The sequence below is a fragment of the Rhinolophus sinicus genome, linkage group LG03 (genome assembly GCF_036562045.2).
Source record: "Rhinolophus sinicus isolate RSC01 linkage group LG03, ASM3656204v1, whole genome shotgun sequence".
NCBI classification, from domain to species: domain Eukaryota; kingdom Metazoa; phylum Chordata; class Mammalia; order Chiroptera; family Rhinolophidae; genus Rhinolophus; species Rhinolophus sinicus.
This window is the reverse complement of record NC_133753.1, coordinates 58,491,583-58,508,819: the sequence shown is the minus strand read 5'-3', so window position 1 is coordinate 58,508,819 and position 17,237 is coordinate 58,491,583. Positions and strand designations below refer to the sequence as shown.

At 37.6% G+C, this 17,237-nt stretch overlaps 1 protein-coding gene across 2 annotated transcripts in view; it reads right to left on the bottom strand.

The window, feature by feature from the left end:
- Positions 1–17,237, bottom strand: part of FBN1 (fibrillin 1) — a 233,403-nt gene that overhangs the window by 187,534 nt on the left and 28,632 nt on the right. For both annotated transcript variants that reach the window (XR_012494755.1, XM_019730687.2), the window contains exons 3-4: positions 11,002–11,084; positions 8,876–8,974 (exon numbers count right to left, since the gene is read on the bottom strand). Coding sequence is in view for 1 of the 2 variants with exons in the window: in XM_019730687.2 (XP_019586246.2) it covers positions 8,876–8,974; positions 11,002–11,084 (182 nt within the window). In the remaining variant the exon portion in view is untranslated. The remainder of the gene's footprint in view (positions 1–8,875; positions 8,975–11,001; positions 11,085–17,237) is intronic.

The following is a 17,237-nucleotide window of genomic DNA, read 5'->3' as shown; positions in this document are numbered from 1 at the left end:
GTGTGACGTGGTGTGTTGTCATGATGGAAGATGATTTACAACACACTTCAAAACACACCTTCTCTCAACCGTAGCTCACACCCCACTGCCTACGTCAAACAAGTTGAAACTTGTCACACTTGTTACTAAGGTGCGACATGCCCCTTCCTCTATTGAAAATCCTTGCCTTTCCGTTGGGTGTCATTCAGCAGCAGCATTCACCGTATTTTTGTGATCACAATAGAAAGGCTCTGTGCCACACATCACTTCTGGTATGGCTATTTCTGTCAAATAAAAACATTACGCTGTGTTGTCATCCACCTTATTCACCGGATCTGGCACAATGTGGCTACTAGCTCTTCCCCAAAGTCAAAATGTCCATGAAAGGTAAACATTTTAAATCAGTTCAGACATTGAGGCAGCCACAACAGTGCAACTAAAGACACTCACGAAAGAGGACTTCCAGAAGTGCTTCAGAAAGTGGCAAGAATGATGGGATAAGTGTGTTTGAAGCAAGGGGGAGTATTTTGAGGGAGATTAACGGCAATGTGTCTTTTACTGTTAAAAGTTTTGTGGTTTGTTTTTTTATTATTATTATTTTAAACATTCACCGTAGTTTTTGATCATACCTCGTATATTTAGTCTTCTGCTCAGTCTTCCTGGAAATGGGGTTCAGATCTTCTCCCAGGAACAGAGAGTAGACTCCTCCAGCAGCCACCTTCTTCAGCACCCTTGTTAGGATGCTCAGTACAGTATCAAAAAGTGGCTGCTGACTTCAGGAGAAAGGACCGTTTTCAGGAGCCGCACAAATCTCAGCAAGACAACAGGTTCCAGAACTCAATACTTACTATGCCCTCAGACAGTACCAAAAAGTTAAGTCAAGTTCAAAGTGATGCACCTTTGTAAGAACACGTCACATGCTTACTGAAACACCTTCAAGGGCTCCTCTCTCTACTGTATTAAGAACGACTTCCTTCTCTCAGCATTCAAAGCCCTGCTCAGGATGCACCCATGGACCTTTCAGGGCTCCTTTGCAATCTCCTAATACATCCTGTGACTCAGTCCCAGATCTACTTATCAGTCCTTTATTCATTCACTCAATAAATATTTCTGAGTGCCTATGTTCCATATAAAATGCCAGGCACTTTGTGGTACTCTCTTCATGGAATCTCCTCTTTCAAACTCTCAACCCCCAACATATAGTATATACACAGTTCTCACCAAATACTGAAATCCTGCCTATCTCCAAGACCCATTGCAAGTGTCTTTTCTTTCCTCTGATCTTTTCTGACTTCTGTACTCTCCTCCCTCTCCCACTAGATATAAGCCCTCTTTCCTCTGACTCCAGAGTATTTTATACTTCTCTTTTGAAATGTATATTACATCATCGAACCTATTTTTTAAGCTATTTCTCCTATTCCCAGCCCATTTGTCTAAAAGCTTCTTGAAAGTGGGGAGTATCATGATTACTAATTATATCCCCGTAAATGCTCAGAGCAACCCCTGTCTATTTGTAGGTGTTGTATAAAACTTTCCTAAATTAATTTATATTTATTTATATCATGCTACCTGATAATGATATCAAGAGCTATACTCAAAACCTCAGACTTAGAAGTTGTCCATTGTGTCCTAAGCACTTATACATCCCCAGGTAGGTTGCTATTAAAAATGTTTTTATCTTCATTTCCCCATGTATAAAAGCAGAAATAACTCCTTTGTTGGAGCATTGTTATAGAAGTCAAGCAACCCAGGAAACTGATAGAAACAGACTGTTATTTTAGGCTCCTATGATTCTATTAAAAAGCCTCAACCAAATGCTTTTTAACTAAAAAAGTCTCTGCAAGTGTACAAAAGAAACGATTTGGTGAAAAATTTGGATAATATTCTAAGCAGGTCAGGAAAAGGTGTATAGTTGCTTTAAAATTTGAAGTTAAACTTAGCTTCATCCTATCTTAGCAAAACAGTGAGGTTTGGGAAAAGCACAGGAAATGATGTCATCTGTCAAGCAGCATAGGAACTCAACCCACAAACTGATTTCAATTAAAGTGGTTCATGCCAAAAGCTAATTTCCATTCCCACATGAGCAACAAAGCCATTTAGCTACTTTGAGATAAAAAAAAGAAAAAGCTAACAGTAGTTTAAACAGTGACTTTACATTATTTGTTCAAATTGAAAAATAGAATGAATTCTTCTTTCTGGGAAGAATGGTAAGTTTACATTTAAATTCAATATAATAAAAACCTCCTGATATGCTTTTATATTTTTTCTGCCCTGTCTTTCAAGTGAATCTTTTCTAGCATAAAATATTCTTTCTCCTTTAAAAAAACAATTGGTCAGACTCATGAAACAATAAAGCATGGCTAGCCTAATGTTCAAATACACCAACAAACCATGAGTCCATAGGCCATGGGAGCAAGCTCATCAACAGATAATAGGCTCTTAATCACCTGTTTTGCCACAAACATGTTTACCAAAGAAACTCTGCATTCTTTGTGAGTCTTTGATCTTCAGGAGAGAGCAAGCACTCAGGATTTCTCTGGGGAACTAAAGGAACTAGATACGCAGCTTCACTACACAGCAGGAACAGTTTAGAGAGCATATACACAAAAATTGGTTCTATTTTTTATTGAGTGCTGCCATTGATGCACACTCTAAATTTACTCTGATGTGAATAAGAATTCCAGATGTCTAGCAATTTGGAGACCAAGTTCTATGTCTCTAGAAAAAGCTAACTGAAAAATAAGAGCTCTAGTTAAACCCATAAAGATGCTCTAAATTTATTGGATGCTCTAAATATTTCAAGTCAGAATGTATTCCTCAACTCAATCTGTGTTAAGAAAATACAAGGGGAGTCCAAGTGTCACTGTGTAGGCCTGTATTGCCCCATGAGGTTTATGAGGTCCCAGTGAGAACCTCCCTTTGAAGATGGGGAGACAGCCTCAAAGGGTTTCAAGTAAGGCTCAATATCCTAGAACTAACAGAAAATGTTGTTATTAACCTGCATCCATGTAGGATCCCAAATGAATTATACGTTCGTTCCAAAAGATGTCAGTCAGTCATTTCAGTCATTCAACAAATTCTTACAGAATGCCTTCCTTAGGCATAAGGAAGAGTAAAAGAAACTTGGTGTAGATTATACCCAGTACAAATTAATTCCTAAAATAATCAATCACAAGAGAACAATGTGAGCAGATACTGGAATAAGAGAGATGCAGGTATTTAGTTCTAAATACCTCAGGTAACGATTTTCTTTGTGGTATATTAGATTGGGAATGATTTTAAAGACAGGCCATTATCTTGGCAGGCACAAGGGACAGAAAAAACATTGTGAGCAATTTGTAAATAAGTATCTGTATGGTATGCAGGTAATTTTAATTTAGGAACTACTAGGAAAAGCACAAGACATACAAATTAAACAACTGGACTAACTTCTGGACTCTGCACCTGAGACAACAGTTCATAGAGTTGTCTGCAGGACAAAGTCTGCAGTCCAGAGTCACTGCAGGACAAAAACAATTTTCACTGGGAGAAATAACAGCAATGACATTTTCTTTAAATGCATAAATAGCCTGTGGTGCCTAAAGACACACCGCTTAGGAAAGCAATTTCACTGAAGTATCTCAAACAACAACAACACAACAAAAACCTAGCAGAGCTGGAAAAGGTCCAGAGAAAGGCAAGCTATATGATAGCAATAATAAAGCCACTTCCATAGAGGGCAGACTAGAAAGCAAAAAATTCAATTGTTTCTACGGACCAGTCAGCAGATACCACCCACCCTTTGCCTCCCTGTCCATAAAAATCGCTCACTTCCCTAAAAAGCCTTTCAAAGAGTCACTTCTTCCAGAAGAGTTACAGCACCACCTTCCCATCCTCAGAGTATCCTTACACTTTCAGTATGTGGTTGCTCCACACTCACTCAAACTCACTAACACACTGCTCTACAATTATTCCCCTGGACTTCTTACTCCCTCAGAGGTTGGATTTGGGTTAAGAGTACAAGTACCCCAAATTCTCACTGAATTGAAAATGATAAAATGTTATCAAAGTGTAAGGAGTTCCACATAGTAAAGATGTCAAATCAATAAATTATCACACAAGTTTAATATATGAGTAATTCCCATCAAAATCCTAGAAATGTTTTTTGTAGATACAGACAATATTAATCTAAAATGTATCTGGAAAGGCAAAGGAACTAGAATAGCTAAAACAATTTTTAAAAAGAGTAAAGTGAAAGGAATTAATCTACTCAATTATCAAGACCTCATATAGCTGCAGTAATCAAGATTGAATGGTATTGGAAAAGGCACAGAGAGATGAATCAATGGAATAAAACAAAGAACTGAGTAACAGTTCTGAATAAAAATGCCCAACTGATTTTTGACAAAGTGCAAAAGTAATTCAATGGACACTGGATAGACAGTCTTTTCAAAAATAAAAGTTGCTGGAGCAATTGGATATCTGTAGGTTATCAATTGATCCTAGATCTCAATCTCACACCTCATACATAAAGTATGTCAACATGCATCACAGATGCAAACATAAAATATCAAATTACATAACTTATAGAAAAAAATTTGGAGAGAATCTTCAAGATCTAGGGTTAGGCAAAGAGTTTTTAGACTTGACACCAAAAGCATGATCCATTCAAGGAAAAACTGATAAACTAGACTTCACCAAACTTAAAAACTTTTGCTCTGTGAATAACTGTTAGTAGATAAAAATGCAAGCTACAGAGTAGAGGAAAAGGTTTGCAAATCATATATCTGACAAAGGACTAGTACTTAAAATATACAAAGAATTCTCAAAACAGTAAAAACAAAAACAACAAAATATCAATTAGAATCTAGGCAAAAGATATGAAAAGACATTTCACTCAAGATGATATACAGATGACAAATAAGCACATGAAAAAATGTTCAACATCATAAGCCAGTAGGAAAATGGAAATTAAAACTACAATGAGATATTGCTATATACCTATCAGAGTAACTAAAATTAAAAATAGTGACACCACCAAAAACTGGTGGGGATGCAGAGAAACTGGGTCATTCATACATTGCTGGTGAGAATATAAAATGGTACAGCCACTCCGAAAATCATCTGGCAGTTTCTTAAAAAGCTAAGTATGCAATTAACATACAACCCAGCAATTGCATTCCTGGGCATTTATCCCAGAGAAATGAAAACTTATGTTCACACAAAAACCTGTACATGAATGTTCATAGCAGCTCTGTTTGAATAACCAGACAACTGTAAATAACTCAGACATCCTTCAATGGGTGAATGGCTAAAGAACCTGGTACATACATAGTATGTGATACTACTCAGCAATAAAAGGGAATAAACTATTAATACATACAACAACCATAATGAATCTGAAGAGAATTATGCTGAGCGAAAAACAATAATCCCAAAAGGTTACATACTATGTGATTCCATTTATATAACATTATTGAAATGACAAAATTATAGACATGGAGAATAGCTTAGTGGTTGTCAGGAGTAAGGAGCACGCAAGGGCAGGAGGACACGACTATAAGAGAATTACATCAAGAATCCCTGTGGTGATGGAAATGTTCTATATTTTGACTGTATCAATCTCAATATCCTGGTTTGGATATAGTACTAGTTTCACAAAATGTTAACATGGGGTAAACTGTCTAAAAGGTACACAGGAAGTCTATGTATTATTTTTAACAATGGAATGTGAATCTATAATTACCTCAAAATAAGAAATTTAATTTTTAAAATACCTTTAAAAAATAAAAATAAAACAGATGAGCATGAAATTGATCTCCAAATTCTAAAGCATAAAATTTAGGGAACATCTTTGATAATAATATATTATATATTATTTAAGAAGATAATCTATTTTATACCTATATATATTTAAGAGAAATTTGAGTAGATTGATGGATTAGTCACCCATGACACGTCTTTATGAGAATTAGGATTGCTCAGGATCCATCTCTAGCCTCAGAGACTAATAGTGTTAGAGACGGATCCTAATTGAGCTGGAATGAAGGTCTAGAAAACCCACTGTTCTGACCCTGTCTAGCCAATCTTCTCTTTTTACCGTGATGCCTCAAGGACCAGTGGCAAGACTCCCAATAGATTAAGGGAAGCCCCGTCATCCTGGTGTCCAAAGGGATTGCTCACTGGCAGTTTGGACCTTCTGGAAATGCAACCTCTCATTCAGGCCATGAAGAGATCATTTCCTATTTTTCAGAGTCCCAGAGCACTCAAGTCGAAAACAACATCAAAGAGCAATCCTCCTTTCATTCCTCTCATTTCCAAATGAGAAAACCAAAGTTTCAGAGGTCCTACACCTTGCCTAGAACTCCTTCATCTCTATTACATAACAAGGATCAAATTTCTAATAGGAAACATTGGTGAAATGGTCTAAATTTACCCCTTTTTAGTAGAACCACAGGTAGTAAGTGCAAACATTTCACTGAGTTGGGTTACCCTTCTGCTAGCAGGCGAGTTAGCAAACTGATCTATCCATATTTACTGTCTCCCACACCATGGCCAGGAGGTCCTATAGGAAGGCATAGCTGTTCCCTGGAACATCACTTCAAAGGATCAGAAATGAATTCTGGTCATTACCAGCTACCCTTAATTTAAAACATCCTGCCATCTTTAATTGTTCAAGCTGTGTAGACAATTTTAGTTCAGGTAGGGTCCAAGGCAACAGTTTTAAAGGCTCCAAATGCCTCAAAGATCTTAACGATCCAGATCCTCCTCACACCACTCTCATCCACAGGCCACTTGGGGACATTGTCCAGTGTCCAAGTATCACAGATGGACACAAACTTCTTCAGAGAATGTCACCCTCAAGCCTTAAACTTCAGCCTCTAGCCTAACTCTGGCCAACAGGACCTTTCCATTATACTCCTCCCACCTCTCTGCTAACTTCAGGTCTCCCAGGACCACAGCTTTTCCCTCTGGCCTTGTTAACATCCTGTTTCCACATCTCATGATTTTTACTTAACAGAGAAATCATTAGCAGCTCACACCCATGGAAGACCTTTCCAGCTGGATACTGTTTCTGTCATATGGCTCTATTTTCTTCCCCCAGAGAAGTACAGTGTTGTTGGTTGATTCAAGCACTAATCTGAGAGATGGGTCTATTCCCAACTTGGTATATAGACTCCTTTCCCACCCCTGAGTCTCTCTCTGCTCAGCAGCAGCCTGGAGGTCAACCTGATGGGGATGGAGATGTCCAATACATTCCAAGTATTTTGTACCTATGTCACCAGCTGACCTTTCTGCCTCTTTCTATTCCTCCAGCTCAGATGCCCTTGATATGTAGAATGAACGTGTTGCTGCTTGGAGGACATACAAAACCAAGCTGAGATCAAGTAACAATATGCTACACACCGTACAATAAGCAAATGAGTTTCAGCTCAAGGGAAATTTCTATCCCAATCTACAACTGTCTGTATTTAGCACTAGAATATCTCTGTTTGGTTTCCACCAGAAGCAAATTCTGAGACAGTAGTTTAAATGTGAGGAGTTTATTTTAGAAGTAACTTCAGGAAACACTGGTAAGAGGGTGGAAAAGTGAGACGGGAGAGAAGGAGCTAATAAAATACATTGTCAAGCCTATTCCTACTGTTGGCGAGTGGGGCTCAATCCCATTGGGGAACTTCAGGGACAGTGCAGACCACACGTCATAGTTAGGCAAACTGAGAGGCAAAGAAGGTAGGGCATTTATCCAGCACTCTATCTGGCACTGGTTAAAAGTTGCTTCTAGGGCCATTACCCCCCAGTCTTTCCAGCTTGCCCTGCATGTGAACTTGGCATGCTCCCTGGCCAAGAAAAGTTCACTAAGCTCTCAGGCAGAGTCGCCCATGTTCACTCATGAATGCCAAGGTCTGTGAGTGGGCACCAAGACGGTCTGCTTCCCAGCAGTACTAGCCTTATCCCGTTAACTGGCCGATGGGAGCCATGCTTAAATGTTAGGACTCTTAATGGGTAACGAACCTTGACCCTGCTGAAGTCTGTACTTGCAAATGACAAAAGAGAATCAACTTATTCCATAATACTTCTTCTTAAAACCTTGTCAAAAACAGAACACATTGTAAGGGGAGTGTATTCTCTCACCAGAAATGGGAAATGGAAAAGGAACGTAAGTCTTTTTTTTTTTGCCTTGGTGATGGTTAAGGTGTTTAGGGGCTGTTTATATAGACATGAACTTCAACTTTCTAACAACTAATAATGACTCACCTCTTTCCCAACCCCCACATTTCCCCTAATTCACTGCCGAGGACCCCACATTTAAAGAAAAACAAAACAAAACAATAGAACAAGCACGCAAAGGTTCCTAAAAATGAACAGTAAATATTTGTTTGGCATCATAGGATGACCAAAGTGGTAAAATTCTGAAAGAGAAAATATGTTTGTGCTTCATGATGAACCATCCCCAGAAACAGCCATAACAACTTCTTACATTTTCTTCTTGCAAAGGCAGGGGTCTTGAGCTTTTTTAAGTGTTTAATCAAATTCATATTTCAGTAGCACAAGGAAGAATGCCTAGTTTTCTTGAGCCAAAATGTTCATTAAATAATCATTTCATTGAGCATCTTTTATGGTGTTTACATTGGAGATACAAAGATAAATAAGGCAATACCTACACAGAAGGAGGCCATAATCTTTATATTACTCATAGTAACTATGTCCCATAGGCAATTTCCCTATAAAGAGTGAAGAAGGGAAATGGGAGGCCAGATTAAGGAGAGCCATTCCAAGTATTTTGGGCAGAACAGAGAAGGCAGATGTTCTAGTGAAAAATGTATTGCAGGCAAGAGAAAAGCCAAAAGCAAATTTAGGAGAAAATAGGACGTAACCACATAAAATAATATTATATATAATGACATGTTATACTCACTGGATCTGGAGCCACAGGAAGGAGATATCTGACCAGATGGGCAAGTGCACATATTTGGCCTAGAACAAAATCCATCCCCACAGGAATGCCGGCAAATGGCTGTGAATAAAACCAGAGTTCTGTTAGCACATGGGTTCAGCTCATGGTGATTTACAGGGACCAGTCTCCAAAGGAGGAAACCTGGGCTCTCATGCTCCTCGTTAACTTCACCATCATGACTTATGTGACCGTAGGCTTCAGGTTGATTCATTTACAAAACAAATTGTTGGACTAAATCAACCCTGGCTGTAAAATACAGTCCCTCTCTTCTCCAGCTCACTGGGTCTCAGCCTCTCTTTGCTTATTCCACAGCACTGAGTCTATCCATAAGCCCTGGAAATTTCATAAAGGGAAACCAGAACCAACAAAAATCCTGCATCTAAACATATTTATGTGCCTACAAGCATTCTTTTTTTATATTAACTTTAAGATTTAATGATATAAAAATTGCAACATTATTCTTGGAAGCCTATTTTATCATAAATGCTTACTATTAACTAATTTGTATAAAAAATACTATGGCCTGCTAAGACTACTTCTGTAGATCAGATCCTGCCAGTTGAGAACACCTGATCTATGGAGCAGCTTTTTACCCTACATTTAGTCCTGTGGTGAATTACATCAACCATCTGAGAGGAGAAGCTTGGAATCCAATGCAACAGTACTGATTCCACAGTCAGAAAGCTGTTCATTTTTTAGAAACATATTAACATTTTCATGCCAGCCAGAGACTAATATCATACTGGTGCCAAATTTCTGCTAGAGGCCAAAAGAGAAAGTGTAAATTAAACGGCGAATGATTTCTATTTATCAGCAGACTAAGATTGGGTCACTACTTTTTATACTCAGGCATGATCCTTCCTCAAGTGCCTGTACAACCTTGGAAGAGGCAAACAAGATGTGCCAGGCTAAACATAACACATTTGATAGAAAATGCATTGAAACATCAAAATAGCTAAGGATGGTGGTTGAAAACTATTAAGAAATAAACTGTCAAAGGATCCTATAAACATTTATTTAAATATCTGAAGACAGCACTTCTCAGAGATTCTACAGAGCACTAGGGAAAAAAAATTCTGTTGTTAAGCTCATTTAGAAAACTCCAAATACTATTATACCCCTTTCTTAGTGATTCGATTTCGATTTTGACATAAATCACAACATGCCAAATGAATAAATTGCTTTTGGTCAAAATCAAGAATTGGGGAAGGGATTAACGTTTTCAGGCCAGCAAAAGAATATTGTTTGAAATATTCTATTCTTCTCTACAGACCACTCCTGGCTAAATGAGAAGGTGGATTACATAACTTTTTAAAGTCCCTTTATCTCTAAAATCTCCCATTATAATAATAGAGTTTTCTGAAAACTGAAAATTATTTCGTTGGTATTATGATTATGAAAGTTCATGGAGGACAGATGTCATAACTAATTTAACTTAGTACCTCCATTAAACAGCATCTTTTCTGGTATGTGGTGTGTCACTCAGCATCTGTGGGATACGTGGAGAACCTGGAGGTTTGCCAAAGTGGCAGAGTCAACAGAGGAATCTCTGGTACCGTTTGAGTTCTTCCCTAGTTTTTCTACGATCTTCATCTGATCCTCTATCTGCTTCCTTTCCCCTTTGTCTAAAAGTTAGGTCTGCCTTTGGCTTCGACCGCCCAAATTCAATGTGCAAGATTTGAGTAGGCTTGTGGATGGTCAATAAAGTATGAAGCACAATAAAGAAAGCAGCAATGGTATCTTTAAAAAAAAAAAAAATCCCTTCAAAGTGATTACATAGTCTGTGTAGCCAGGCGCATCATATGTAATGCCATGTCATGTTGATCAAAGTATCTCAGTACTCTGTGGTTCTAGTCTCTATATCTCAGGCATATCCTAAAAGAAGTATAACAGTAGTATGACCAAGTTAATGTATTCCCCAACCTGGATTCTGGATTCAGAGAAAGTAGGAAAATCTTAGAGCTGAAAGTCTCTACTCTAAACATATTAATGGTATGCAGTTACAAATGACCAAATACTAAGAATCACCATGTAACCAAAACAACAAAAGGAGGCAATGAAGAATGGCAGATTGTCCATTTACTTACGAACAATGCACTGATTTCCACCAGGTAAGGTTTTCCATCCAGGGCAACAGTAAGCATTATAACGTGATCCACAGACATTGGGTCTGAAACAAATAAAAATTCAATCATAAGAATTCTGTACTTAAAAAAAGATATATATGACCAAATAAAATAAAAAAATCCTGATTTTTAAGAACAGGATGAATCTTTGCAGACAGAGAAAAGTAAACTCATGGGACTCAAAACTGGTTTGTTAGTTTGTGACAATGATACCAATAAGGATATCCCTTAATATCACCTATGCATGCAGAACATCAGGAAAATAAAAACTGGAGATGTAAAACCCAGGGCTTTCTACCGTGATGCACAGACATAAATATTTATGGAGTACATGAGTCTAATTTAAACAGTAGACTCCTTACCTATCTAGTTATAATAACAAAGGCCATCATAAAGTCTATTGCTTATAAGCCTTTAAATTTCTACTCATTGAAGCTATGTGTATTTTTTTCTATGGCCTAACTCACCTCTAGAATGTAACTACATTCTTCCTTTCACCAGAATGACAGGAATGCAAATTCTGACATTAGTCAGAGTAAATAAAAACCAAAACATGTAAATATTTCTTTAGCCAAAGTTTGGAAACAAAGTTGATACCAGCAGTTACAGGAAAATAAAGTGAATGTCATTCTTGGTTTCTTGTTTACAAACAGCTCATCCACAGGTCTTAGAGCAAAGCCTCCATGCAGAATCCAGATGATCCATATTTAAAAATTTAAGGAAGCAACTGGGTAATGACCTAGCTAACTCTACACAGGAGACTAAGGCAGAGGATAGAGCACACAGGGACCCAAAATAAAACATTCATTTTACTTTGCTGCATCTGAGGGCCTAAATATTAATGCTAGTTCAAGTTCAGGGGCTGAGGAGAAAGGTCAAATGTCTTACAGTCAGTTGTAGTGCACTTATACATTCTTCCTATAATATATATATATATATATATACAGACCATTTGTGACAGCACAGAATCCTCCTGCATTTCCTCTGAAGTCACTACTTCAAACACACTGAGAACCAAGGTAAGGTCTCTGCCCTGTCCTGTACTCCTTTCATGGCCCAAGAGAACCTGGTACACTCCACAGGGCAAAATACATACTTTAGACTAACTGATATTGATGTCAGAAAGAGAAGTAGGGAGAAAGATGGAGAGGCCAGGGAAAGGGCCTTAAATCTAACCCAACAGCCTACAGCTTCTCCAAGGCTAGACAGAAAATGATTGGATAGATAGAGGCTTAATATGTACAGTATATGACTTTAGGGACTTCCTGAGCCTTCATTTATTTCTCTATACATTGGTATAATGAAATGTCTGCCTTGTATGTATCATGTGTGTATGTGTGCATATATATATATATATATATATATATATATATATATATATATATATATATATCAGATGAAATAATGGACATGAAAATCTTCATATATGAAAAGGACAATGAAAATACAACACAGTGTTATCATCACGATGGAAGCATTTTCTGATCTAAATTAGCTACTCAGCCAAAGGAACCAAAAGAGATTAAGAAAGAAAGACTTTATTAAACAGTCAATAATAATGTAAAAACTATGTATAGTGTCATATGGGTACTAGACTTATCGGGGGGATCACTTCATAAATTATACAAATGCCGAACCACTATGCTGTATACCTGAAACTAATATAAAATAATATTGAATGTCAACTATTATTAAAATATATATAGTCACAGAACATAAAGTACAGAATAGGGAATATAGTCAGTGGTATTGTAATAGCTATGTACAGTATCAGATGGGTAATAGACTTGTTGGGGCTATCACTTTGTGAGGTGTGTAAATGTCTAATCACTATGTTGTTTTGTACACCTGAAACTAATAATAAAATAAAGAAAGTCTTAATTAAAAATTCTCAGCCAATGACTCTCAATCCTTTGCCCCTTCCGTGACAAAGTAGTGCCCAAAACTGTAGTCCAGAGTGCCCAGGGCAATTCAGAATCTTGCAAAGAGAAGTGAGAGGAGAAGATAGGGTAGGGGGCTGGGGCAGGGGCAGGGGCCAGGGGGACACTCAAACCTTTCACACTTCATAAAAGTTCTCTCAATCTAAAATGATAATCCAAGCTAAATTCAATCACCTCAAACTTTCCCTACCAACAGCCCATTACAGCCACTCCACTGGATCCAGTCCAACCCCAAACCAAATCCTGGAAGAGCTTCAGAGGACCCCTGAGCCTTTGCAGGGTATCCTATGTTTGGAGGAACTATGTTTCTCAAACGAAAATCAGGACATGTTGTCTGACAAGAATGGAATATTTATGGAATAACAGCACATATAACAGGGTAAAAAAGTTAAGGAAAAAAAAAGAGTCCAGAATCAGTCATTTCAGTCCTACAAAGCAAGATATTCCAAAAGTTTTTTCCAAGGTATTTTAAAAATCATAGAAATATAGACATTCTGCATTGTTTTTTCAATGTTTAGAATTAATCTACAGACAAAACATGGTAGATATTATATCTAAGTGAGATATATTCCCATCTTTCATGGCAAGGAGCCAATGGGTACTGTTTAAATCTAGACATAGAGGTACAAGCATAGTAGATGGTGTCATGGAGATAAATATAAGAACTAAAAACAGAAATGGTTGAAACTGGTTGCACTAAGAGATGAGAATGTGGGGAAATGGAGAGAGAATTATTTTGCTTTCTCACTTAATGCCCATTCAAAATTGTTCATTTCTTTAAATATATGCTGTTACGCCTTGATCATCATCTTTTATGTAAACCAACAACTTTACTTTAAAAGTGTGAACATCTTATCTCATAAACAGGGTACTTTCTGCTTTATTAGTTAGCTATTACAGTTCCCTTTCATTAGTTGTCACATTTTCACTTCACCGCATACCTTAAGATTCTAGATAATGTTGAATTGTGATTTATTTAGTTTACATGCTCTGACTTTTTATTTTGAGTTTCATAAGTTTATACTTTATAATAAGTAATTTATAATTTAATTTAAGTTGTTTTAACCAACATCCTCAAATGATAATTGTCTTAATCTCATTGCCATTCATCCTTTAACAACACTATACACTATGTTATGTGGCTTAATACAAAGTATTAGAAAGCTGTAAGATTTCTCCTTTGCTGACTTCGGTCATGAGAACTGCAAACTAACAGAACTCGTTCAAACAAGCTGGGTGGCATTTGTTCTACTCACACACAGAAAAAACAACTCTAATTCTAGAAATAAATGAATGTCTTATTTAAGTTGGAAAGCACTAAGACATGTAAAGTCTGAAGTAGACATGTTGGATTATTTCCACTATAAAAGACTTTAAAGTTTCAGCACCAAAAATATTAACAAAGAAGATAACTCTTTAACGGAGTTAGTTTTTTGTGTAAATTAGTGTAGCATTCATACCTCTTTCTCTTCCTTTTCATTTCATCAGCCATACCTACCAACCCACCACGAAAAAAACACACACACAAACAAAACCTGAGTTAAAGCTCCATGCAAGAGGCAGTAGTACTCATCAAATCAAAAGTAAAATTCAAAGGGAAAAAGAACTTCATGCTAAGTGCTAAAGATATATTACTTTATTTCATCCTCATAGTAACGCTTTGACGTAAATTCTATTATTGTTATCTTTACCACTAAGGAAACTATGGCTTGGGAAGGTTACACAAACTAGCCAAGGTCCCATAGCTTGGAAATAGAGAATGAGGATTTGAACTCAAGAAGCCTTACTCAGAAATACATTCTCTTAACCCCTATATTAAGGCAGAGATGTATTAGGGGACCAGATGGCTTTTCACCCAAAAGCATTCATAGTGGTATAAGTAACAAAACTCACAAAATGTCTATCAATAGACCAAAGATAAAGCATAAATTGTTTTTATCTGTATTCTAATAGTTCATGGGGAAAGGGGGGGAATACATTTATATTCCACTTTACCACTGTATGTTACATTTTTAAAATTGCTACGTCTTTATCTGTAACGTCTCTGACCAGTTGCTGTGAATATTGTGCTCTGCAGCAACCCACCTCCCATCACTGTGGGGGATGGGTGGGCTTCAGCAGGCTGGATATTTGGATCCAGTTCAGACACAGCACTCAGAGATTGTGTGGCTAGCTAAAGCCCCTCTCAATGGAGCGAGCAGCTGGGTTCTACCACGTCTGACCACATCATTGCAAGAATTGGCCTCTGTGCAAAACGTCTGCAGTGAGTCCAGATTCCTTAGCCAGAACCCACTTCTGTGAGTCTGGCCTCTCTTACAGCAAGATAGGCTTTCTGCTTCCTATACCAAGTGCAAACTCCTTTTCAGACAAGATGGGTACTAAAAGCAAGTTCAGAGGGCTCTTATTGCAAATGCATGAGTTTCTCTACCTGTGAAATGATTAAATCTTAGGTGAGGAGAATACTAAACCTGAGATAAAGGTTAATGAGGTGGACCCTACTCTGTGAGTTGTCTGCTTTTTTGACCTTTGGTGGAAAAACTTATGATTTAGTCCCGTTGAGTATGACTGTGGAGGGGGATTAAAAGGCATATGTCCCCACAGAATAAAGTGTGTCCAACTGCTCATGTAACATGCCTCAAGGTAAAATCCTAGTTTCCCACTGTTTCAGTTTTTAAAAACATTTTCACTGTCAAAAATGTGATAGGTCACGAAAAAATTATAATTCACAAATGAGCTACATATATTGTGAACCACACATCATGATTTTATTAATTCTTTGACAATATTTTTATCAAGATAAAAGGGGGGATTAAAAAAATACCATGAGCGCTATCTGATGAAGGGACCCACCACTACTCCAACAAACTTTGCAAATGCTCCCCCTATTTTAGTGCTATTATTCTGGCCCTCTTCACTGAAGGCAGAGGTCACATCTTCCAGCAGTGATTTGAATACCACATGTGACTGTTCCAGTCCATCTGCCAGTCACAACAACTTGAGTAATGAAACTTCAAACCCTGGTAATGAAAACAGTTTCCATGGTCTCTTCAAGCTTCAGCGGGGCTCCCCAGACCCAGGGACTCGTTTCTGGATTGTCTGGATCAACACTGGCTGGGATGTGGACAACCGTGGTTTCCTCTTTTGAAGACATAAGCCCGCCAACCTCTCTAACCTACTTCATGCAATTAAAAAGAACAGTTTGTATTTTGGTTTGCAAGATCTTTATCTTCTTTTTGCTTTCGTCCATCTCCAATAGATTAGTGACTCCATTATCTTTTCTTCTAAAGCCAACATCTGTCTGTTTCTCCTTCCCTCTCTCCCTTCCTTCCCTCCTCTCTTTCTTCATTCCTATTCTCAGGGCCTTTAGGACCAAACATTCTACCTCCAACTCAATGTAACCAAGATCACACAGCTCATCTTCCTGTGTGGCACACAACAGCATACCTGAGTAATCACCTTGCCCACAAGCACAAAGCTGTTCAACCATATTTAGTGAGAACCTGTTACATGTCAGGCACTATGTTAAATAAAAAATAAAAGTGATGAAAATGAGCAGACCTAATGCCCAGATATCGGTTTCTGATACCATTCTCCAGGAAACGGAAACAGGTTTCCTGGTCCAAATGGCTGATTCTGGGATTGGACAAGAAATATACAAGATGAGCCTGGAGCATCTGTGGTAAGATAAAGTAAGAAAGTAAGGAAGTGCTAAACAAACAAACAAACACTCAAAATGATGGGGGCACATCAAGGGACACAGGAGCCAAATGAAAGATCTCCCAATGGCCAAAACTAGAATAATCTGAGCAAGAAAGTAACAAAAGTAGTATGGATTATTACCCAATGTATAAAATAAATGCCCTCGAGTCCATATTCATAAATAAATGACCGAATAAATAAATGGGAAAGAAGGGATAAATCTCCTGTGCTGGAGAATTCCAAATAATTTATGTAGATACTGTGCCCTCTAGGAGGTGGAGCCTAACTCCCAACTCCTTAGGTGCGAGTTGTGCATAGTGACTTCTTTTCCAAAGGAATCACAATTAAGGGACAATCTACAAAATTCCTCACTGATAGTTCTTAAAACTGTCAAGATCATCAAACACAAGGAAAGTCTAAACTGTCATAGCCTAAGAAGACATGACAACTAAATGTAATGTGGTGTCCTGGGTAGGACCATGAACATAAAAAGGGCATTTAGTTAAAAACTAAGGAAATTTGAATAAAGAACACACTGTAGTTAATAATAATGTATCA